The following is a 25,129-nucleotide window of genomic DNA, read 5'->3' on the forward strand; positions in this document are numbered from 1 at the left end:
TAGCTTAATAATAAGGGTGAATCTCATCTTCTGGTAACAAAGATTTGCTGTAGAGTAATGCCAATTCTCGCATTCATTTCCTCTTGATGATGTTCTTTCATTGCAAAGAGTAACTTTTTCTGGACTTCATGGTGTGAACTGTGTTACTCTGTGTGTTGTTATGCACTGGTTGGTTGCATATTCATCTGATTAATTTAATGCACCTGCTGGTGACAATAGAAAACAATATGCAATACTTTCTGCTTGAGAAAGTGGCTAGGATTGGGCTTCTCAGAAAAGTATTTTTGTATCAAAAGTATTTTGTAGTTCTGCGTATGTTCCTTTAAAAACAAAATAAAACACTCAACAGTTTCCATGAGGAAGCTTTATTAGAAGAAAAAACTGCATTACTTGCCATTCAGTCTGATCTGCACAACAAATGGGGTTTTGTATGTGAAAATCTGATTATGCTAAGAGGAACAACTAGCTTGCCCATGCAAACCATATTTCCAGGACTTAGGAAGTAGCAAATGCTTAGCTGAACAAGGTCAATGTTTCTCCTAAAGTAAGTTTTCTTTAGGATACATTTTATATATATATAAATATATACATAATTTTTCAAAAAGGGAATAATGGGTAGGGAAGCTTCATCCTGAACATGTGTTTTCTAGACCTTGCAGTCTGCAGAGGAAGACTCCTTTTTTTGGATAGTAAAGTTTACAGTTCATACACAAAATCTGAAACTGTCTTTTTAAACCAGAGATGGTGAATGTAATGGAAACAACAGGTTCATTTATAGAAAGAAATCATATACCTTGTTTTGAACAAAATTAGGTGCCTTAGTTCTGTAACTGTAAAAACGTATGTGACCATTTCACCAATTGCTTGTAATGATGAAACATTGCACTGGAGGAGTTCGAGAACTCTTAAATATAGGCTTCAAATGTATTTACGTAGCAACTGTACATTTTCTTTGTATAGTAATTGAAAGTCACACTATGTGCTGCCTGATGGGTTGGATGGATTTTTGCCATAAAAATTTTGCAATTTGAATCTTCCTGAATGTTGTTCTCTGAAATGAGTACTTCTACGGTCTTGATTGTATCTGAATTGATTCCAATTTCCGTTAGTAGAACTTGACTTCCTAAGGAGAGAAGATTCTGCAGGTCTTTCTCTCAGTTAAATCAGGTGAAAAGGAAATAGTGAGTTATATTTGGTTTGATGTTGTTTGTAATTTCTGATGTTTGTCTTTGATTTTTAGGTCATATCCAACCAGTAGATGCCTGTACTTTCAGTACTCCAAGCAGGCTTTTGCGTTTTGGGTTCTCGGCTATGTTTGGTTTTGGTGCAAGGACTCTAGCTTTGGCTGAAAAGCACCGTTGGATGCCCTCCAATCAGCGAAAGGATTTTGCTTTTATCAAAACACTGGCAGATCTCAAGTATGCCATAAGTTGTTACATTTTTCTACTACTTCTCATTTTCTTGAGGAATATGCAGTAATAAATATGGTAAAATATAGACAACAGTAGCTGTCTTGACTTATCATCTGTTGGTTGCCGAATTTGTTATATTCAGCATCTCCTTAATATCATTATGATTTGAATAAAAGTTTGTCTAGCAGTCAGAAAATTGGATTACAGTAAATATTACACCAAATATAAATACTTTTCCAGGACAGAGAAATGTGAATTATCATTTCTACCTCTACAAATTTCACAGGAAGACTCTCATGAGAATGATAGGTAAGTAAAACTGAGTCAAACAATCTAAAATGTAAAAAAGGATAACTTGTTGAAGAGAAAATTGTGCAGATTCTGTATTTTGTTCAAATTTAATCATCAGGTAAAATAAAATCTTAAAAGGAAAAATATTTATTTTGACAACTGTGAACTTGCACACTTTGTAAAATAGTCCCTCTCTGTCAGTGAGACTACAGAGGGTTTATTACAATGCAGACTTTCTCTTAATATTCCTGTGTTGTTCAATTCCATTATTCCACACATTAACATTCTGTTTTTTTTCCAAAGAAATATTATTTATACATGCTAAATTTATTTTAAATTATTTTCCTTACATGTTTTCACCCTTCTAGAAAGAAGAAAAGGAAGAACAAAAAGAAAGGTGAGCCTTAGCTTCTATGATTATTTAAAAATGAACAGTGAGTGGTTAAACTGGAGTAATATGAATTACTCTGTTATATTTAGGTAGCAAGGATCAATGGCACAAAATTCAGGGTGACTTCCTGAACGTGAGCATTATGGCAATCCCTTGTCTGTGTTCAATGGCACCAAGAGGCTTGGCACCTAATACGAGGTCAGTAGAGGTTTAAAGAATTAGTCACATCTATAAATTCTGACATCTTACCTTAAGACCTCAGCTTTTCTAAGAATACAAGGCTGTGTTTAGGTAGTCTAGACTATGGAGCAGGGGAGGGAGTGTGGACTGCAGCAGACTTGATAATCCCAGGAATTGTAATCAGTTTTAGGATCAGGCAAATAAGGTCAAGTAGTCTAACTAGAATAATGAGTAGATAATTGCTGTGATTAAATTAGTTGGCAAGTCCGACTTAAGTAGTAGTCATCGAGCAGTTGTCTGTGATAGGTTCTGGCTATATGTAGAAACTTCATTCTTAGATTTTACTTGACTTTTTCAAGTATAAAGGTACCATTTGTCTTCTGCTTTACAGTCAGGAGCAATGAAGTATGAGTCCTTCTGTCAAGAACTGAAATTCATGCTTTTATTTTGCCTTAGTTTTTGCCAAATTCAGGACATGCAGTTTTATATTTAGGGCTTTTGAGAACAAATGTGTATGCAGTGTGGTTGTTGACACTGATTCATTTTGTCTTGGCTCATTGTTGAGAGCATGTTTTGTGGTGCCCAAGCAGCTATCAGATGATAAATCCTTGTAGCTGATGTTAACAATTAAGCAGAATAATAGCAAGTATGAATTTCACAGTTGTACATGAAATACAACACACTCAAATAAGAATTCAGAAACGTTTATTGTACATTATATATCACTACTTATACGTTACTACTCATAAAAATTATGGAATGAGTCTGTTTTGTTCAATTATCTTTGGTGAAAATGCATATGCCTTAGGACTGGTCAGATATTTATCTTCCAAATTGCTTGCTGATCTGGTAGGATTTACCTTATTGAAAATGACTTAGAAATAAATGTGTTTGATAAAGATATTATGGAGAATTTTTCATAGTTCCAGGAGTCCTGCTGAGGTGCATCTACTTTAAGGTAGTGCTGTGCTGCTTTCCCCTCCTAGGAAAACTTAGGAACACTATCTCTGTTCAGCATTTACTGTTATATTCCAGTCAGCAGAAGCCTTCTGACAAGAACTGAATAGTCTTTTTTAGCTTTGCTTTCTCTTTCCATCTGTTATGACACCTGCTCCTCAGTGATGCAGAGTTTTAAGACAATTCCATGCAATTATTATGGGTTTGAATGAGTCTGTCTCTCCTTCAGTGAAGTTGCTTAGTGGATCCCCCTATCTTGTATACCATTTTTGCTCTTTCTTGAATATTATAATAGGAATTAAGTTATTTGCCAGGGTGGGAAGTGTAAATGTTTCAGACAGTTGTTCCATTTCTTATAGTCAATAATATCTTGGCTGTAAAGCTTTTCAACATGTGAAAAAAATGTTTCACTCTTTGCTTGAGATGCAAGATCCATTATGGTAGTGTCAGCTAAGTACATCTAAGTTTCTTCACTCTGATCTGTTTTTTCTCATGAGATTTTTTTTTTTTTTTTTTTTTTTTTGTTATGTGAAGACATTTGAAGATGAATTAATGCTTTGACCATTGCAACTCTATTTATACTAGCCTAAATCTGCAGCGTGTCACGCTTCACTGCAGATCGGACTTTCAAAAGAATTAAAGAGAATTCTTAATCATCTCGGAAGATAATATGCTGTAATGTGGAATGCATTCTCCAGTAACCTGCTAAGTCTTTTCTAGTAAAAATATGATAAGGAAGCAACTTTTTCAATTTTACTGAAAAAAATTTGTTTTCTAAATCAGCAAAATAATGCTATGCCATGTGACTTGTTCCATGGCTGTATAAAAGTTATCTTTCTAGGTAGTGCTTTGTTGTAGTCTGAGAATGTTCCAATTATAGTTGTTAAATATCCAGGAAGCTCTGAGTGGTGAGATATGTAGTGGTGGGCTGGAAAATCTGGTTTTGAAAAATGACCTTAACCTATTTCTTAATTGCTCCTACTGAACGAATAAATATATCTTCTGAATATATAAAATACAATCTCAGCAGTGATTGGCATTTTTACAAGATACACTTTTTGAAAGTTGGTTATCCCTCCATAACTTAAATAAGACTTAGGAATGGTTGTATTGAGATTCAGGCAGCTAGTTTCTGTGACAAGGTACAGTTGCATTAAGGAGCCTGCGAAATAGTACTAGCTCATTATCTGACCCAAATTTAGAAGTCCTAAATATCAATGCAAGTAGGTACCTATCACCAATGAGTATCTGCACTGTAGGATCTCTTCTTGATTAACCTCTAATGTACGCTGTTATACAAGATTCCCTTCGGTTTTTAAGTTATTCATTCTATATGAAACATGTTGAGTGTAGAACGCTTCTGAGAATTTCTAAGAGGGTTTGAATAGCAGCATAGTTAACATTAGGATCTTTGTTAGGGCAACTGTAGTGTTAATGGTGGAGCTGAATGAGTCTAACTGCACTGGGTGGTATTTACTTGCACCTGTCACAGAAGCAGTTAATCACAACATTTCTGGTAATCATTATACTTTGTTGGAGAGAAAACGTAAAAACAATTTTTGATATTTAAGAATTCTGCTGTTAAGTAGGAAAGTGTTTTTATTTAAATATGCATAGTGTTTAATAAACTATAGCTATTGATACAGAAGTAAAATTTCATTACTACAGTGTATGTTATAGATACAGAGATGCTAAATAACTTCAACTGCATCATTTTAATTGAAATATAAAGGAGTGGGGTTTCTATTTTGTTTTGTTAAAAAGTATATATTTAAATTATAACTATTTTATTAATGTGCTCTTGTACCTAAAAGCCTGTTAAACTTCCAATAATGCATTTACTTTGAGGAACTAAGTCTGTCTGCTTTTCAGGTTAAATAATGGAAGCATGGCTCTGATTGTTGTACGGAATACCTCTCGAACTGAGTTTATTAAACACCTGAAAAGATATGCCAGTGTTAAAAATCAGGTACTGTTAATTTCATTCTGATGATTATAAAAAGAACAGTTAATCATGAAAGTAGACATGCTGGAAGAGTTAATGTTAGCATCCTCATAAGGAGACTTAGCTTCCTGTCAGAATACATTAGCCCCCTTTTTATCTGATTTTTTTTTTTTCCTTAAATCACTAGACTAATACCGATTAGCCTATTTCAGCCCATCTGTTGTGGTTTAAATTGTATTTTTGATGTACCATCGATTTATGGGAATAAAGCCTTTCCAGCACAATAGAGAAAATGCCTGCTGTATTTAAATCTTGTGTAAGAGATCAACAACACAGACTTGGGGACATCATGCACCGCTGTAAGAAATAGGTGAAATCTCTAATGTCAGCAGATTGCTGGACCTTACGCTGGCAGCATTAGATTATGACCATTGATTTTGGCAGATCTACGTTCCATCTAGTTATGAATATTTATAGAAATGTACATCAAAACTGTGGTCATATTCTCTTTTTTTTTGAAGAAAAAATGAAACATCTAAACATAAATGTCATCCTAAATACCCCATGAACATCGTGGTAGTCATTCGAACAACTCAGGGTTATGTGAACTCACTTTACAAGTAGGCCCAGCCTCGGACTAGATAACCATTGAGCAGTCAGAGTGTGTCACAGAGATGGTGGCAGGTCCATGTGACAGCACTAACAGATGCTTTTAGGAAACAGTTTGTGTTTTCCAATTATGTCCTAGTTATGCTCTTGGAGGAAGAAGGTTTTGCTTTTCTCTGTCTTTATAGTTAAAAATTATAGTTAGATGTTAGACCCTCACTTGAGACTTGAGGACAGGATCACTGACAGTGGTGAACAAATGATAGGAAAAAAAATTCCATGGACTTTAGTGTATTCAGAGAGCATAAGACATTTTGGCATGTGAAAAGTATATCACCTCATCCGTAAATTGAGCAAATCTGATACAGGAATGCAGATGGAATAATGCACTTTTTCTTTTTTCTCTCTTTTTTTTTTTTTCCCCTTGGGGCACTATTTAGGTAGTATAGGTAGTTTAAAGTATAGGTAGTTTTAGGTAGTATAAAAAATAGCAGGTAATCTATAAATGCTAATTGGAATGTACAATGCCTCATGTGTTCACATATACAGTTAAATGTTCTCATACACTTAAGAAGCAAAAACATCCCCAAGCTTTTTAATTTCATGTAATCCAGTTTGTTGCAAAGTATCACCTATAGTTTTCATCTTTGTTTAACATATGCGTGTGTTTGGTTTAGTTCAGTTTTCCCTTTGTTGAGACATACACTGTTCAAGAAGTAAAAGTGCAACTGAGAATCAAAAGTGGGCTTGATGCCAAAGAAAATACAGATTTGAATGCCACTGCCGCAGAAGAAAATTACCCTTGGAATATAGATGGGGACTTAGTAGAAGCATCAGAAGTTCATGTTCGGTAAGGCTGAGTATTATGTTTGTGAACAATATCCCTGTAGTAGACTAGTACTACAATCTTACATGTACGTACACAAATACACTAAAAGTGAGTGTTATAAATACTGTAACAATAATATTTTTGTATCCTGTTGTGCAGGATCTCTGCCACGTTGCCTTGTGCACATCTCTGGAAAGGTTTATGGCCCTCATGGCCTTCCAGCTCCTCTTCTGTCCTTTCAGTCCATTTTACTTTACCCTTTTGTTTGTTAGTAGAGGACAGGTAAATGTAGAGTTCAATGAGTCTGGGAGGACTTATTTGGGTATGCTTGGAAAGCCCTGTTTGTAACCTTAATAAAAACATAGCTGTTCAATTGTGGGAAGCTTGGTGGTGCTTGAGAATAGAGTCCATGTGTAGGATTGAAGAAAGAATATTAATTAATACACAGAGAAATTGGAGGATTAGCAGTAGAAATAAATGTGAGGTGGTTCATTTTTTTTCTGCAATCTGCACAGGGTCAGAGTAACACAGTCTGAGCTATGGAAGACTGATTTCATTATAGAATGACTGAGAAAATAATATACTTGTAGAGATGACCTTGTAGGAGATGTCAAAATGTAATTCATGTTATTTTATTCCATATAGCACTTTATGTATATTTGTTAAAATACAAACAACAACAAAAAAAAGCACACAGTGCAAGACTTGATGGAATTGATAGTTTGACTTCCTCACTTCACAGGGTACATCCTCAACTTATTCATCTCTATGGAGTGAACACTGATGATCTGGAGAGTTCCAAAGCAACATGCAATTGCATATAGAAGGGACACACTGAATGTTCTGTATGAGTCCTTCTCACACCTGTATGCTCTTCTTTCTAAGGTCCCATTCTTGCGCTCATTGAACTCAGTTGTAATAGAAAGGGTGTTTATTATATTTCTGGTTTAAAATTTCTATCAAGTTCTATATTTTTATCAAGTTATTTTTGACTGTGAAAAAACTTCAGTAGGATTAGCAAGAGAAAATGAAAAAATGATTATACAGATTTCTTTAATAAATTTTGGGTTCGGAAATGATCTGTCAGAATAGATGGAAAGTTTTTTGTTTTCTTTAAAATTATTCAAGCTTCTGCAGTATGTTTAATATCAAGTATTTTTGAGTTTGCTGTTGTTACCATGTGGTCAGGCTACTCAGTTCAGACAGAACTAGTGAGGGGAGATAAGATAGCGCTCACACTGAGAATTAGTGGCAAAGTGTAGATCAGGTATTTCCAGTTCTAGGTATCACAGTGTTGCCTTAATGTTTCTTTTCAAGTTGGTTCCTAGTCAAACAGTAATAAAAAAGAATATGGCGATGTGTAATTTCTTTGATGAAAGGTATTTTAAGACTACTTATTGTACGAAGTAAAAAATAATTAAAGTATTGAATGTATTGTAGAGCTGATGGAATAGGAAGTATAATTTTTGTTGTTGCTGAGAATAAAGTTGTGGTAAATAACATTTTGTCATTGACTCAAATTTTGGTAACTATCTCAAAGGGCATAAATATTTTTATAAGTAAGTGCTTTTTTTTTTTTAGGTAACTTCTTGAATATTTTCTACAACTATTTGAGATGAATGCAAATTAAGACCGGATTCTCAAAGGAAGAGCCAGTTTCTAGAAAGGTGATGGAAAAAGTAGCAGTCTGGTGGGTTTGTCTGCAGTGCCACAGGGCTAAGCTTGTGGTTCTGTTCATTTGTCTATGAATTGTTATGGAATAAGGCAGATGCACAATGGTGTGAAAGCAGCATTGTCTCATGGCTGGCACAGGTTGCTCCAAGTCTTTGTTCTGTAAGTGGTTCAGTATACTGTGATTTCATAAAATCCCTGTACATGGGATCTGTATTTACAAGACTTACATGAGCTGTATATTTTACTCCATTTTAAATCTTGTGAAAAATTCTTACTGGTGATTAATAAGCTACACTAATATTGCAGATTGCTACTTGTGTTCTCAGAACAAGCTGTTACTTGTTGGAAACCTCATGCAGTTTCTGTGGATAAATGTGGCTAATAGTAAAAGCCAAATTCATAGACAATATAATGCCTTTTTCAGAGGCAATCATTATAGGAACGCTGAAGCTACAGTTTTGCTTGGCACTGGGGCAGTGATGGCAGAGCAGGGTCATAGCATCCTTCAGTATGAATGGGGCCCTGATAGGGCCCTTGCCCAATCTCCTGGTCCAAGTGGTCCAGCTACTAGGTCAACCCTGGTTTCTCAGGACTTTATTCAACTTGATCTCAAACTATCTGAGAAAGGAGATGACACCACTTCTCTGAGTTCCAGTTCTGGGCTATCTTCAAGGGGAAAAGGATTTTCCTGATGTTCAGTGGGATCTTCTCATTTCAGCTGATGGCTGTTCTGAGTCACAGTGAGTAGTCTATTACATTGCTATACTTGATACTGTATTGCACCAAATATTTTAATGTTTATGGCAATTTAAACTGAGCTTCCTAAAGGTGTATAAGAAGAATATTCCAGCTACATGTAGTAGATTTAACTGTTTTTATTACATAACTGAAAATTAACAAAAGAACTTACGAAAGAAATAGCATTTGTGCTCAACTTGTTGGAGTTCTCTTTAGTAAAGTAAAACCAAGTGATGCTTTATACTTTTGCCACCATTAAGACAGTATACATTTATTTTTGTCAACCTTGTTTCTAACATTAAATTGACTTTTGCTTCATATCTTGAGAATAGGCAACCAACATTTACATGTTAATAACAAAATCTGAATAGAAAGCATACCAAGGCAACATTATCACATTTACTGACCTGTGTAAACTAATTCAAAGATAAATAAAATGTTTTAGTTTCATTTCTTTGCATTGTTTGTACTAAAAAGAATTTTAATGCTTTTTCCAGCATTTTGAGGTATATTTATATGCTGTAATACCAAACAAATTTCTGTTCAAAGCCATTTTGGTTAAAGTGCAAAAAATCACTAAAGCCATTTGGAAGATGAACATTTTGTATGTTTCATAGACTTGCAAGAAAGTATTTCATTCTTCACATTCTTTTTGATATACATATATGTATATATTAAAATACATACACATTCATTTGTCCTTACACTGCCTAAGATTTTAGAGATAAAATTATGTCAGAGGGTTCCACAACTTTGCCATCAAATTAAGCGAACAGAAATTACAGAATGGTCCCCAATGCCTTTATAATCTGTGGACAATGTGGATTTTCTTGGCACCAAGTACACTCACTTCAAAAGTGTTTGTTGAAGGCACTATGCATTGCTTTTGAACTAAATCTCATATGACGGTGCAGCTTCAAAGCGTACGTATGTGTTAAACTTGTTTCTCCTTACAGTTCAGAAAAACATCAAAGTCAGGGCAAGAATGGCCTTATTACTTACTGCTGTTACAATAAATTTAGATACTGATGACACTGTAGATTCTGTGGTTGTACTGGGGGGCAGTCATTTTATTTTTTTTTTTCCTCCTGGACTGTACTATTTATTTCACCAAAGCTAGGTGGCAGTGCAAACTTATCTAGCTGAAGAAACTTCCTGTAGTAGCAGATCAGTGGTTTAAACCATGTTTCTATTCAGTCATTTGCCTTTCTGTGCAGTTGCTTCTGAAGAGGCTAATTTAGATGATTATTAACTAACAACTTTACAAGAACCCACGCTAGCTCTCCAAATGGCTTCGTACATACATTCAGGTGGACAATCTAAAGATAAAATTTGGCCCTGTACAGTTGGCTTTTGGTGTGGTGGGGTACATTTGTTTTTCTGTTTTCTCATCATGTGAAGTCTGTCTTTTTCAAATACTGTAGGAATAATAGTACTAAGGACTACTATACTAAGTATTATAAAAAAAAAATCTTCAAATAAATAGAAATAAATATTTGCTTAAAAAAAACCCTCACATAGAAATATCTTACTGCAGAAGTCCAAAACATCATGGCACTGGTATTTGAGGAAAGGACAAAACCACTAACTGTCATTTTTGCAAGTACCATGTTACAGATGGCTACAACTTATGATCTCCTATACATTACTCTTTCTACAGCTGACAATGCATTCTGTGCTGCATGTCCAAGCTACCACACAGAATTCCCTGTTGTAAATCTACCTTTGGCTTTCCTGGCTCTGGCTTGCCTGACTAAGTATCTTTAATACTGTAAAGCTGTGCCTGTGAAGCCAAAGCTTTTTGAGGTTACCTTTAGAAGCCCAAGAGAGCTTCTGATAGCTGTTTTCTACGTCTGTGCACTCTAGTTATGGTCCTTCTGTTGGTTTAAGCTAATGTACCCTTATAAAACTGCCAAATCAGGATGATGGAGGATTTCTTCTTGAATGTCTAATCAAAAGATTACTGAAACTTGAAAATGCATAAAATAATTCATACTAATGTTTGAGATCTTATTTTCCAGGATTAGTTACACTTTATGTTCTCAGACATCTTCATTCCAGTAAGTAATTATTCTTCTCTTTTTATCTTTAGTGTTCTGCTGTCTGTTTGAAACCAGAGATGGTATTTCAAATATCATTGTAAGACTTAAGAACAGAAATTGTTTTACCATTTTCACATTAGAAAAATAACTGAACATTAAGATGTAGTCATCAGTACAGATCTAGGAAATACAGAGTTGTTTTGTAAGGGCAAGTGAGCTCATGACCACTTTTGTTTCACTGATGTTTCTCCTTTGAATTAACCTGAACCTTAAATTCTTCATTTCAAAGCAAGTTTTATTTGTCCTCCTAGTCATCCTTGTTCCCACTTGTAAAACTCCAGCTCTCTCTTCTATTCATGTCCTGAGGAATTGGTTTATATTGCCTTTTGAAGAAGCCAATCTGAAATACACCAACAGATTCCAAAATTACGTATGTCATCAAATCTAAGCAGTGTAACTAAAATAAAATATCTATCTGTAGTGCTTATGAACAGATTGTATTTGTCATTGTTTTGTCATACTAAGTAATCAAGTGGTGGTCATCAATTAAAAGGAGCTGCTTTTTAATTTTATTTTACTTTTTGGGAGGCTAATGCTCTCCTTACGTAAGGAGTAAGAACAAGCAGACTGAACTGTCCACAGAATTCAGTGTTTTAAAAATGTGAAATGGTAATAAGACATTCCAGCTTAATCTGTTTCGTTTCTACACTTCCTGGGAAAAATGATGGAGAAATTCTGCATGCAAGTAAAGGTAACTAACAATATCTTAACTGCATGGTAGAGCAGCTCTTCTTTCATTGTTTTCTTAGTTCATTGCGCACAGGATTTTTTAGCATTTATGTAGTAGTTCAAATCATTTTATTCTGACAAGAAACTATCTTGTAGGTAATTACTGATCGTGTGTCAAGTGATGTTAAATGTGGAGCACCACTCCACAAAAACTATTCAATTTATATGAAATTAATTACATAAATCATTAGATAGCACAACAAAAACAAACAAACAAACAAAAAAACTTGGGAAGGGGATTATAGTATTGAATAATGTAAAATATAGAATATGTATAAGATAAAACGAAGGAAAATGGATAAGTATTTTTGAAAACACACTATATTAGGAGTTATGTATCTTTAGAAAGGACAGATAATGAATTATTATTTCATCCATTAAGCTGGATTAGTGAATCAAAAGATCCTCCAAAAGTGTGAATTCCTAATTTGAGAACAATGGAGAAATACTGAAAACCTACCTTCCATAACAGAAGTGAAAGAAGCAAAAACAAGGTAATACCAGCTATTAAGCCTATTCCAATAATCAGTACAGTGACGTGGTATTTTGGCTTTTGGTGGTGCACTCCTTCCAGATAGACCTGAAAGATGGAAAATAAGTTTAATGTTATTTTTTTTCCTAAAAGTTGCAAATAACTGGGAAAATGAATTACATTCTTAAATAATGAACATTTTCTTCAATGTTTGTGGATAAATCTGTATAGAATGCTTTTTATTTTCTAGTTTAACTATTTTATCATAAACTCAGTAAGAGAATTCTTACATATGCAACTTGCTTGTCCTTCTGTAGTTCAATAACTTTTGCATTCTTTTCTGGTGAGGCTGTCGCTCTTACTTCGAACTTCAATGTAGAAGCATCATCCTGATTTTAAACAGCAACATAAAATCCCAGATTTTTAAAAAGCAAATTCTAATTCTTAACCAACAAAAATGGTAACACAGCTGCTCACAGAAACAGAATCTTACACAAACACACATGGCATTTTTATGCCTTTTTCTAATCACAAAATAAATTAGTACCAGAACCTGGAGTGAAGCCTGGTTGGGTTTTACTCAACACTAAATCCATGCTGCTTTTCTTAGAAATGCACAATTATGAGTTGGAATTAAATTTCACATAACCCAGCCAGAGTACGCAAAGTAATATATACTAAAAATTAAAGTGATAATCTAAAACACATCTTTAAGTGGTTTGCATTTTCATATATCACCTTCAAACTAGAACTGAAAACAGAGAATATGTAGTATCTACTATTGTTAGGATCTAATATTAATATCTAGAAATTAGATTAAGAGAATAATACAAATAAGCCTTGTAATATGCCTCTCAAGTATGAAAAATTCATGTTACCATTTCTAAAAGTGCAGGAGTAGCTTCCAGGTGCAACTGAATGGTTGCTTCTTTTCCATTTTCCATGTTTCCGAGCTTGCAATGTATTTGTAAGCAAAGGCTGTCATTTTTCATACAGTACTGTAGAGGGGAGGGAAGGATTAAAGCTTGAGTTTATCAGCTGTATATCCTTAATGTTAGAGACACTCAGAAAATGAGTAAAACGAAAGCTCCATGTTTGTTCTTGAAAGGTCAGGGTTGTAGCTTTCAGCTGATACCTCTCACTCTCAACCCATGAATTCTTCATCATTGGTGATGAAGGAACAGTACAAGGCACCAACCTAATTGTTATAGAGCACAACAGGTCATTTTCCTTAAAAGATTGTTCTTTTTAGAGAAAAATGACAATTGTAGTGAGAATTTGTTATATGTATAGTTTTACAGTTATTTCAGAAATGAGATACGGCAATGGCTTTATGATACCTGGCATTAGAGATATAAAACTAGTTCTTAAATACTGCAGTGAAAGAGAACACTCATACTCTGAAAGCTTGCACTATTACCCTCAGTTCTGAAGAAGAAAGATAAGCAAGCCTTTGCATTATTATATTCTTTGTCCAAGGCCTCAATGCCAAAGTCCTAATTTGAAAGAAATATTTTTGATACTCTAGCACAGGGTTACTCTTCAGAAGTCTTTGATAATCCTGTAATGTGCTTGCTTAATACCTCACATAAAAATATTTAAATAGGTTGTTTCTTTTAAGATGAGAGTATTAAAGCTGTAATTTATTTTCAAGTTCTAGGACATAGAGATTTCAGTTAAAAGCATAACACTAGAACATCCATTCTGGTTTGGACTACACAGACAAACATCTGAACTCCAACAGAGATAAAGCTGAACAGGCTGGGCACGTGATGTCCCCTCAGTCTTCCAACTATATTTAGTAGGGAGTTTCCTGAGCCAGAAATTATTTTCTGTTTATTCAGTAATATTCAATAACTTTCAGTGCCATTAACTTCTATAACCTCTCTTGGAACTCACTTATATTTTTAGCATTCAGAACATCCCTCAGTAAGAGCTTGGTGATGTTTTTTTTGCTGTTGAAAAAGGCAAAGAACGTTTATCTGCGTATTTCATATAAGTAAAGACTATTTTTCCTGTATGCATAATTCTCAGTTTTCATCTGCTGTTCAGTTTGCCCACTCATTCAGTTACATTACACTTCTGCAGTTTGTCATAGGTGACTGTCATCCATGCCAACTTTGAAATGATGTTAATCAACCTTCTCCCCTCAGTTCTCACCTCTTTCACTAAATCACTTACAACTATGTTGAACATATTATAGGTTCCAGAACAAATCCCTGGCAGGTTGCTCTGGTAACCTCATTATATAAGATATATACCACTGTCTTAAGGCTCATTCATACAGTCATTCATTTCCCAGTGATGCTAAAAGATAGATCTTACCATTTGTCTTTTAGCAGGCTTTGAAAAGAAAGTGACAACATCCTTCAATATGTTTTCAGTTTTTTCCGGTGCATTACAGTTTCTGGGATATTCATTGTAGGAGCATTCTCCAACTGTTGTCTGGAAATAAAAATAACAATCACTTCTTGATTTTAAATATCAGATAATAGACAGAAGACAGATTACTTAAAAGCAAGAAGCTGAAATAAAGAGATAACTTTTAATTTTAGATTTCTTGAGTATATGGAGCTAAAGATCATCCTAGCCCTATTCAACCTGCTTCACTATAGCTAACATACTTCCACACTTTCCTGTTCCAGTGAGTTATACAGAACACTTGGAGAAGAAAATATAATAAGCCAGAAAGGGTCTTGGAGTTACTCTGTGCTCATTTGAGTCAATGACTGGAGGCATATATAGAGACATTGTAGACATAAGGCATCTGTTGTACTGTATTTTAGATGATGATGATTTTTAGCTGATGAATATTAATGTTTTACAAAGGAAGGACTGTGTGCTATATGTTCTGCATAACAACAAATGTTCTGTTTTTGATATGAAATAACTAAGGCTGATGGATGGGCTAGAGTCTTCAAGCAGTTGTTCAATGCAGAATTTTTTTTTTTTTTAATTAAAAAAAAATACACTTTACTCTGCTACTTAATAGCAGGAGTGAATTGAAAAACACAAAACACAAATGCATGCCAAAGATCAGGCTTTGCACAGATGGATTAACTGAACTCAGTGGCACTCTACTAAGAACTAAGGTATTAGGTAGGATTGAAAGACAGGAATAAAAATTGCATATATACTTAGTACCTAAGTCCTGCTATGTTTCTGGTATTCACAGAACTCATATAGATATAGTCGTATATTAAATAATGTGTGCTTACCTTGATATCCATGACGTTGAATAATTTGAAGTCATGGGGTGGAAAAGCATTAGGTATCATTAACTCTAAGTTTATATTTGGAGCCATGCTTGGTCCTGCATTGATAACCTTGTGGGGAAGAACATTATGTTTAAAGCTCTGATTCAAGGTAGCTATTCAAGTAACAAATATACGTATATGAATATCTGAACTTCACAGAACAGGGCAGCTTCTACATTGTTACACTGTCATGAAACTGAATTCTGCTAGGAGCTTTAATGTTTATAAAGACTGCTTAATTCATTCTGCAGGATTACAGAATACTTTGCTTCTTGGAACCCAGTGAGTAAGTGGTGCCTATTTGTGATGACTGCCCCAAGGCTATACATACTGCGGTCCAGGAGAAAGTAAGAGACTTATGTCTGTCTCCTGATTTTTAATCCACTGGAGACAAATCTTGATACCTACAGATTCTCTTGTAAGTAGCTCCTAGTTTCATTTGCTTACTATAAGATAATTTCTTTTAAAGTGTTTCTTAATGGCAGAAATGGAAAGTCAGAACTGCCCTACCACTTACAGACACAAGATTGAAAGTATCTTCCTGTTTAATCATTCAGTGGAATATTGCCCAGGCAAAAAAAAAAAAAAAAAAAAAAAAACAAACAAACAAACAAAAAAAAACAACCAACAACAACAACAAAAAAAAACTGTTCTAAGAGGGATTAACAACCGCTCTCCATCACCTAATGCTTAAAAATTGCTTTTTTGCCCTTGTGCTTTTAAAAAAACTTATTGACCATGCAGTTGGTTTTAATATACACTGAAAATCTAAACATTACTCTTCAGACCAAGGATAACAGAGTAACAAAGAAAAGCACTTACATGGAAAGTGAAGTTGATATTCTCCTCCATACACATAACTGATGCTTCATTCTCATTTGTTCCATAAACAAATGAAGGTGGTGTTACAAATCTACAACAGTTTAGAAGGTACTTAATAGATTTGATATATATTGTTAGCATAATTTTTTCTCTGAGATGTCCTACAGGGCTGATGCCAAAAAAAGAATAACTCAAGTTTTTAGTTAGGTAAAGCCAGGAACACCGAGTAGAAATCTACCTTTGTACTATTTCCACTTAAGGCAGATAAATCAGAAAAGGTCACAAAAGCTCATCAAAAACAGTGTTCTGTGAACGTGCCACAACAAACCCAGTACGTAGTCCCTGAAAACCAAGGAATCTGAGGCATACACGATATCACAATCTAGTTTCACACTGAAAAAGGCATCAACAGAACAGAATGAACAATGGTGTGAGAAATGATTGCTTTTCTCTTCAGCATCCTCCTGAAGCAACTCTTATTTCCTAAACAGTAGGCTTTCAGTTCTGTTCTGTTACCTTCATCTCCATCTTAAGTTTTCAAAAATTGATTGCATTTTCAGGAACTCCAGACCATTTATTCCAGAGGATCAAGAAAACAAGGCATAAAGAAAAAGTTGCTATGAAAGTCTGATATTTCTTTATGTTTTCTTCCTGAGACATTTAATTGGATAGTCAAGTAAAATACAGCTGCAAAACTCGCTGTGTTAGAATTAGTAACTGATGCCATCTGTTACTGGAATAATTGATAGAATATCTATTTTGGTGCTTAGATTAGCATTCATTTATCATATTCAGTGTGTAAGACCCCATTTGTGCAGGTTTTCAAGATTCTTTCATGACTTTGTGTTCATGATTATGTCCTTCAGTGAGGTTTCTCACACAAATGAGAAACTGTACATTTTAAAGACTCAGAATTCCAATGCTTCATTCACAATGTATTTCAAATTTTTTTTTGTAGAAACTGAAGTAAACATCCTGCCCAGGCCTTCAGTTTTCAAAGGAACTTTGTTTAAAGAAATACTATAATAGTATATATAGTATATATACTATGTATATATTTTTATATATAGTATAATATAGTACCACTATGCTGCTTATTAAAGAAATAACTCTATAAAAAATATTCTAGATCTTAAGAAATATTAGTCAATTAAGAGACAAGCTCAAAGCACCATAGGTATTATTGATCTCATCTCACAGCAGTGGAAATAGAAGCTTAGAAGGGTGTGAGGCAGACTCCAGGATAGCTGTACCATCTCAGACCCAGGATTTTTCAGTTACCTCATACTTCTGCTAAAAAGCTTGGGGAACTTAGAACAGATATAAGACAAGAGTCTTATAGATATGCAGGTATAGCAAGAGCTGACTTACCCATGAGTATTTAACTCAGTCTCATACTTTAGAGGTACAGCTACGGTTACCATGTTATCCAGTAACAAGTTCTCATTTTCATTTTTGCTATAAAAAGCATGAGTGAAAAAATAGTTTAGAAATAATGTATAGCATGTGATAACACATTCTATAAACAAACACTAATCATCTTTCAGCTTTTTAAGAACTCCAACATTTTATCATTAACACCACATCAGAAACTAAAAAAGAGATTTATAACAGACATAAATCTGCTTATTACTTAAACAGCTGTTTTTGGGATTTTTTTTTTTTTTAATTTCCATTTTTCTAAAGATTTTGCAGTGGATGTGCTTTCTTGTAGTTGTGCTTCGCAAAGTCTTTTCGGGTTTCTCAATTCTGTTTTGAAAAACTAGGAAGAATTTTAAGTGAGCAATTTTTACCAGCTAACATTAATGATGATGTTGAGGTCATCTTCTGCTCTGGTGAAGGAGCTTGTATCCAAAGGGAAACTGAGATCCAGCTGAAGAACAAAACAAACAAACAAAAAAACCAAATCCTTTTTTAAATGCCAGTTTATCTTAACACAGTTTTAATCAAAATATTTTATTAGGCTCATCTAGAATTTCTTGCTCTTTCTAAAAAATAAATTAAGGCCTAAGTAAATACTTTTTTTTGCATCTTCCACTCCTTCTGGTCTAAAAAAATTGTTCATAGCCTTAGTCAATTTATTTGTCTAGGAAACCAACCACCATCAAGTGATACATAATGAAAAGAATGTTGTCCTTTAATGAATTTATCCAGAGAATATTCAAGCAGATATCAGCATTACAAGGAACAGTAGTTTGGAATGAGTAAAAGATTTTGCAAAACATTTTTCTTTTTCCTGAAAATCCTGCTAGCATATTTAGAGTGTTTTTAAAGCAGAAACTTTAGGCAGAGCTTACCTTTGAATTTTGATCTACATACAAATAACCAACACTGCACTCAAGTTTCACTGCATGAATATCTTTGTCTAATACTTCACAGTGTATCTGTTTTTCTTCCTAAAATTAAGGAAAGTTATTAATTATTAAAATAAAACGGATACTTTCAGGCACTTCAAATTACATGCACAGACTAAAATTGTGGGGTTTTTTTCATGATGAAATATACATAATAATAATACTATTCAAAAACATACAGAATAATCGTACTATTTGTGACTTCTTTCACATATCCTTACATTGATTAATGCATCACGTTATTTCAAGTTTTGTTTGTCATCAGAGAAACTGAGGTGTTTAAGCAGCCACTGCAAACTAAGCACTATGGAATCAGTTATTTTAAGAAGGCAGAAAGAGAAAACAATTAGATCTGTGATTTATTCATAAGATTGAAAAAGATCTGATTTAAGAATTTTTTGTGATCACTGGAAATGTGATCAGACCAAAAGTTGCAACATATATATTTGAAATATATTTAGAAACCAATCTTTTCTTGTTATTGTTACCAAATCCTGTAGCTGAAATGATTTAAAAGGGACCTTACAGTGATTAAATCACACCTACTCTATGGTTTGAAAGGTCGAAATCTAAGAACTTCAAAAGTAGTTTTGTCAGTGTTCTGAATTTGTGTGTGTGAGGGGTTAATTTTCAGTATCTGAAGAAACTCAACAGTTCATCACCATATTTGGACAAAGTCTGGCTGAGAAATAAGAATATCAAAGGATTACTGTTTGGCAGATTTTCTTGTCCTTACCAAGTCCGGAACTCGGATGAAATAAAGGCCTTTAGGGAACTGAATGTGGAGGACAGTTTCATATGCATCATCTCCAGCATTGTGCAGAGAAATGTTCAACAACAAAGTCTTTGTACTCCCAACAACAAGGTACATTTTCTTATCATGAGGCCTATAAAATAATCATAATACCAGTGAAAAATAATTGCGTATACAGCTTATATGCAAAAATGTTTTTTCTCCTGCTCCTTTAGTTAATCTCATCTGGTTCTGAAAACAGCTAAGCTGGAAATCATTAAGGTGTTCACTCAGTCCTCTTACCTGAAGGTACAAAAACAGTTAGACGATGGTCAGCTTGCTACCGTGCCTTTGAAAGCCTGAAGCTATTAATGTGAGAAGTGTTACCTTGTGCTTCTGGCTTTTACAGAATAGGGCCTTTTCTTAAAGAAGAGAATAGCTACATGCTCCTACTGCACTATTTTCATATGTTATTTCAAAATCTGCTCAATATGACACAGGTTACAAGGAGGGTAGGTGATTGTGCCTATCTTATGATCTATATGATGTTCTATAATCATGTTACAAGTACAGACACCCTGTGAGGGTCTAAAAGTAAACTTGAGCTTGACATTAAAGTTTAATTAAGACTTGTAGAAGCGTTGCCTAGAAATAGACATTTATCAGATATTCTGGCTTGAAACCAAAGCATTAGTCACTGAACACCTTTGGGAAAGAAGCTGGCACTTAGACAAGCAACAGAAGGTAAAAGCACTGCATAAGCAGATAGGTTCCAAGACAAAAGCGAATTAAAGAGAAACACAATGTTAACATTTCAGTAGCTTGATTAAATTTAGGTTAAATTTTAAAATTATTTTACTCTTTATATGCTACCATTCAGTCCTCTTATGTGCATTAAAGCCAAGCTCATTAACAACCCACTGTCACAAAGATGCCTCCCAGCTTAACATAGAAGTACACAAAAGCACCAGGTGCACATCTGGGACAACAACAAAGCTGAACCAGAGCTTTTCCCCGGTAATCATATTTCATTCTTCATTAAAAAATGCATGATGTGGACTAGAAATTTACAGAGCAGGCCAAAATCTGAGCAGTTTAAACAAAACATGATAGTGTATACATGAAGACTCATAATTAGGCAAGTAAGTAAAGCATTACCTCAATGCCCCTATTTGATTTCATTCTTTTAAGAATAAAAGTGTTTGCTCTGTTGTTCAAGGATAATGAATGCATTCTGTCTAGACAAAATAAATTAATGCTTCACAGCTAACTAGTTTTTAATCGAGATACCAGGGGCACAATGCAATTTAAGGTGATACTTCACACTTTATCAAGATATTTAGCCTATTTATTTACACTGAAAAGCTGCTACTGGTACCTAATGCTAAGCAGGTATGTTGTAATCTGTTTTCCTTTCTTAGATCTTTGAAGCACTTAGAAAATCGCATTGGTAGTATCACAAATTGAAATGCTGAACAATCTTTACTTCTGAGAAGTTTATGATCATTTAAACAAAAAAAATCTGAAAGCTTAAGAAAATGAAAGGGCTTTAGACTCATGCTACAGGCTACGTGTCAGAGTAGGAAAAAATACAGTAATCTTATTCTGAAATCTATGAAGATGAAAGAGCCTGTGCTCAGGATCACCCATATGTGATTAATCAGCATTATGCGTTAGCTGTCATTGTTTTGTGCCATTTGAGGATGTTCTGTGAGATAAACCTTGTATCTTGATTAAAGCACAATTAACTTTAAACTTTAGAAGTGATAAACTACACAAGAAAATCCAAGTCTCACACAAAATAACAACCTGAGAGTCACAACAGCTACTGTTGTTTCATTTTTGCATGAAATCAGCTCACCTTATTACATCAATGTGTAATACTGAATAAAGAAAAAGGTTGTGAGAATACAATTTAACTTAAAATCTAACCATTAATATCTATGTTGAATGCAAATGTGGGTACACAGCTTCAAACTTTCTAAAGATGACGGTAAATGGAAGTATATATCTCAAAGAATGGCTTGGTGTTAAGGAGATTCTTCAAGATAATAATAATTTTATTTAAATACTTTGAAAGTGCATTAATGATATTGCAAAATTACAGGATTTAAACTTGATCCCTGATTGCAAGGAATGAGAAAACCTGAAACATTAAGGGAGATCTCAAAGAAAACCAGGCTGTAACTGAAAAAAAAACAGAAAACAAAAAAACACCAAACAAAATTATTTTTTGAAAGTGTAAGCTAATTCATATACAGAAAAAGAGGCTAAATCTTGCAGAATGCTCAACCATCTGGTATCTCAGCAGTATAAAAATCGAAGATGGTTATATTCTTAGGTAAAGGAAGAGATGGAACTACTTCATCTATAATTGAAAGGCCTTAGTAGAAAACTGAAGAATCTTCCTTGTACAGTGCAAGTACAGCATCTTTGTAAAAGCTGTAGAAGTAACTGAGATTGTCAATTTATCTGCGATTATAAGGTCTGAATGTACATTGTGCTCTTTTTCTTAGCATGCTTATGTATGAAGCATGGAATACAAGCACACCTTTTGTCAGATTGATGTTACTTTATGAGCTGTAAAGTCTTCTAATTATGCAAGAATAGTTCTTCAATTAGGTGCATTTCTGTTACACTTCCTGGAAGATTTATGATTTTAATATTCTTCTAAAAAACTAAGTTGAGTTTTCTTCCCTGTATTTTTAATAGGGAGTTCATAATCTACTTCTGCAAATTCATTTCATTTACATTCAAGAGAATAAAGAACAATTTAGATAAAATCTAATCTATACTTACTTTGGAAAAGCAACTTTTCCAGAAACTCTCAAGTCAGCAGAGCAATTTTCTTGGGAGCAAATTCTTGCAAAAACAAACTATAAAAGACCAAAAACAAAACCAAAGAAACAGAAAAAAAGGCATTTAAAAAGGAATGTATCACCTTGTTACCAAGTATGTGGAATTAGCTAATGGCCCTTGGTCCTAGAATAGGTTATGATTTGCCATTTTGCAAACACATTCTGTCCACCAACAGCTACAGAGAGGCACTCCACACTTGTGCTTAATCTCTCACCGTTAAGCCAGTTTCATATTCAGCTGATTTTAGCAGTACTACATTAAAAGGACAGAGCATTTTAGAGGATCCAGAACTGAGATCTCTGAAGTCTCTTCCATGATACAACAGGTAACTCTTGCAAGAGAAGCTCTACTACATAAACTTTACTTATCAAACTGCAGGTCTGATGAGACTAGAGATACCAAGAGTTGCTTGTGTCTGTGCCTTGATTATTGGAATGCCACAAAGCACATTTATGTCATCTGTCACTCTGTTCAGCAACTTTCTGTCTCTAACTCTGTGGCTCCTAAAACAAAGTGTGTCAGAATTTTGTGTGAAGATTAAAAGGTGAATGTTTACTTACTGCATTTGAAAGAAGACATCACATACTAACCTTGCTTTTTATAATATCTTTTTCTTTCCTCCTTTGAAGAACAGGTGGGAGTGCAGAAAGTTCTTGATTATCTCTTTTCTGTAGAATTTGTTGCCCCAGATGATAACTTGCTTCAACATGTACAGGAGTCAAGATATCCCTTACATCTTTCTATGAAAATTGGAAACCTAATAAGTTAATCATATAGACATGTATGCATATGTTTTAGAAATTATGAGGAGCCTTAGAACAAAGTAAAACAGGATCACTTATTGTTTTTTACACGTAAAATAATTTCCTATATCATGTGATTTAAATATTTTTCCAGATGTCTTCATCAGTGAAAGAGTTAATCAGAAATGCAGAAAACCATAATACATTCATTGATAGCATCAGGCATTTCAGAACACATTCTTTTAGTAGAAGTCTAATTGAATAGCAATCTACTTTACAACCATCAACAATACTGCCTCGTTCTACTGAATTACAAAAGCAGGTAAAAGTAGGCTGAAAGGAAAAAAGTTGAACAGTGGGATAACGTCAAACAAGCCAATGGATATTTCCATATTAAATCAAAAGGAGTTCTCTTCCAGTGCCACTAAGACTGTTCACAGTGACATTTTATTTTTCTGCCTTTGTATTTCCTATTCCATATTAAGGAGATTAAACTCCTCAATAAAATACACCATTTTCATATGAAACCTTGATTGTGCAAGAACGTTGGAGATCAGAGCCCAAACTGTCCACTTGTGAAAACTGAACAGCTTGAAGAACTGAGCACTAACAAGAGCAAACTTGACTAAATTATTCCCTAAGAATAAGAGATAGACAATGATTGTCTTTCCACATGGCCACTACTTTAATTCTTAGCTGCAAGCTTGCTTTCACCAAACCACATGAAATCTAATTCATAATTTTCCACAGGGTCGTCTCTGCATCTGCTTTATATTATTTTCAGTATACTAACTGGCTATTAATTACTCTTTACTTAAAATACATAAAATGCACATGGTCTCTTGTAAGAACTGTGCTTGACAGACATTTACACTTAATTTTAGGAGCATCACACAAGTTTTCATACAGAAACCTCAGTGGGTGGATGGAGATGCTTTTAATGCTATTAATTAAAAATTGGAAAAAAATTGAGCTGTATGGAGGAAAAGATGCTAATGATAGATTATGGGAACTGATGAGCCAAATCATATCTTTCTTCCTACACAAATACATGCTGATGCTGGTACAGCAATCTGTACAAGGTCAGCTGTCAGTCAGTCCTCTCTCAGTCTATACGAGCCTTCTAAGAAAGTGGGCAATTTGCCATTGCTCCTTGAAAAAACATTCATTTAGGTGCAACTACCAGTTCAGATGCATCTAGGCAATTTTCCAGGAAGTAACATAAGTTTTCCATTCTACCCAAAGCTTTATCATGAAGAATTAGCTTCTAATGATGTCATAAACAAAACAGAAGTAAGAGAGTCAAAAATACACGTAGGGTTTTCATAGCTGTAGAAGATTACGTCAATTTACCAGCCTCTGTGCAGGATCAACTGCATCAGTCATCCTAGCAGATGTTTGTTCTAAAAGGTCATGAAGTTGCTACCTTGAGGATTTTAAAGAAAAGGCCAGGAGAGCTAGGTCATTATTTTATTACCCTTTTTCTCCTTTTATCTAAATATACCCTGTCCTTAATATTTCTTTAAAGAATTATTTTCCTTTTTAGGTAATGCCTTACAGGAGATAATTTTTAATTTTTCCTGAGTTTAGTAAAGTGTGATTCCTCTTTATCCAGTAGATTTTATTGTTTGATTGTATCTTAGGACTTCAAATGCTTCTTGATTGTTCTCCAAACTTTTGCAGGAGAGGGCTAGCTTCTAAGATGTTTGATAGATTGAATCACTGTATTTTTTTCTTGTTCAGTGAATGACTTTAGAAGTGTTGTCTTTGTCTGGACTGCAGCTCTTGCTTTTAAGATGGGTTCTTCACTCATCATTCAGAGGGATATACCAAGCACGAATACTGCATTTCATTTCTTTGAGGGACTTAGAGGCTAGTATTGGTGTTAGAGTCTTACTGACTATATTCGTACTAACTCATTTCTAAGTAAGAACCTTTTGCCAAATGCCCACTACTGTGGCAGAACTGCTGTCTCTGTGGCTTCTCCTCTGAAGCAGTTCTACCAGTAGTTTCCTTCCACAGTAAAGTTGCCTTC

General features: G+C 34.3%; 2 protein-coding genes and 1 long non-coding RNA gene across 15 annotated transcripts in view; 2 read left to right on the forward strand and 1 right to left on the reverse strand.

Annotated features, from left to right (window-relative positions):
• The window catches only part of CERKL (ceramide kinase like), a 51,539-nt gene extending 41,392 nt beyond the window's left edge, over positions 1-10,147 (forward strand). For 3 of the 9 annotated variants that reach the window (XM_421973.7, XM_025152409.3, XM_046943898.1), the window contains 7 exons: positions 1,241-1,418; positions 1,653-1,721; positions 2,072-2,100; positions 2,184-2,292; positions 5,104-5,200; positions 6,460-6,632; positions 7,354-8,113. In XM_421973.7, coding sequence (XP_421973.5) covers positions 1,241-1,418; positions 1,653-1,721; positions 2,072-2,100; positions 2,184-2,292; positions 5,104-5,200; positions 6,460-6,632; positions 7,354-7,435 — 737 coding nt within the window. In that variant the 3' untranslated portion in view covers positions 7,436-8,113. Of the gene's footprint in view, positions 1-1,240; positions 1,419-1,652; positions 1,722-2,071; positions 2,101-2,183; positions 2,293-5,103; positions 5,201-6,459; positions 6,633-7,353; positions 8,114-8,192 lie in introns of those variants that run through there. The other 6 variants (XM_015289553.4, XM_046943896.1, XM_015289554.4 and 3 more) reach the window with 4 other exon arrangements.
• Positions 9,146-25,129, reverse strand: part of ITGA4 (integrin subunit alpha 4) — a 33,746-nt gene continuing 17,762 nt past the window's right edge. Inside the window, exons 16-28 of the mRNA XM_421974.8 lie at positions 22,942-23,091; positions 22,292-22,368; positions 19,496-19,646; positions 18,703-18,801; positions 18,199-18,278; positions 17,777-17,863; positions 16,406-16,496; positions 15,545-15,652; positions 14,652-14,771; positions 13,205-13,324; positions 12,617-12,715; positions 12,315-12,434; positions 9,146-11,465 (exon numbers count right to left, since the gene is read on the reverse strand). Of these exons, the coding sequence (XP_421974.3) occupies positions 11,373-11,465; positions 12,315-12,434; positions 12,617-12,715; positions 13,205-13,324; positions 14,652-14,771; positions 15,545-15,652; positions 16,406-16,496; positions 17,777-17,863; positions 18,199-18,278; positions 18,703-18,801; positions 19,496-19,646; positions 22,292-22,368; positions 22,942-23,091 (1,395 nt within the window). The 3' untranslated portion in view covers positions 9,146-11,372. The remainder of the gene's footprint in view (positions 11,466-12,314; positions 12,435-12,616; positions 12,716-13,204; positions 13,325-14,651; positions 14,772-15,544; positions 15,653-16,405; positions 16,497-17,776; positions 17,864-18,198; positions 18,279-18,702; positions 18,802-19,495; positions 19,647-22,291; positions 22,369-22,941; positions 23,092-25,129) is intronic.
• LOC107053809 overlaps positions 11,465-25,129 on the forward strand; it is a 43,281-nt gene continuing 29,616 nt past the window's right edge. For 4 of the 5 annotated variants that reach the window (XR_005861347.1, XR_001467476.3, XR_005861348.1 and 1 more), the window contains exons 1-2: positions 11,465-12,348; positions 15,835-16,001. This is a non-coding gene — a long non-coding RNA (uncharacterized LOC107053809). The remainder of the gene's footprint in view (positions 12,349-15,834; positions 16,002-25,129) is intronic. The other variant, XR_005861349.1, reaches the window with a different exon arrangement.

This window comes from Gallus gallus, chromosome 7 (assembly GCF_016699485.2).
Source record: "Gallus gallus isolate bGalGal1 chromosome 7, bGalGal1.mat.broiler.GRCg7b, whole genome shotgun sequence".
NCBI lineage: Eukaryota > Metazoa > Chordata > Aves > Galliformes > Phasianidae > Gallus > Gallus gallus.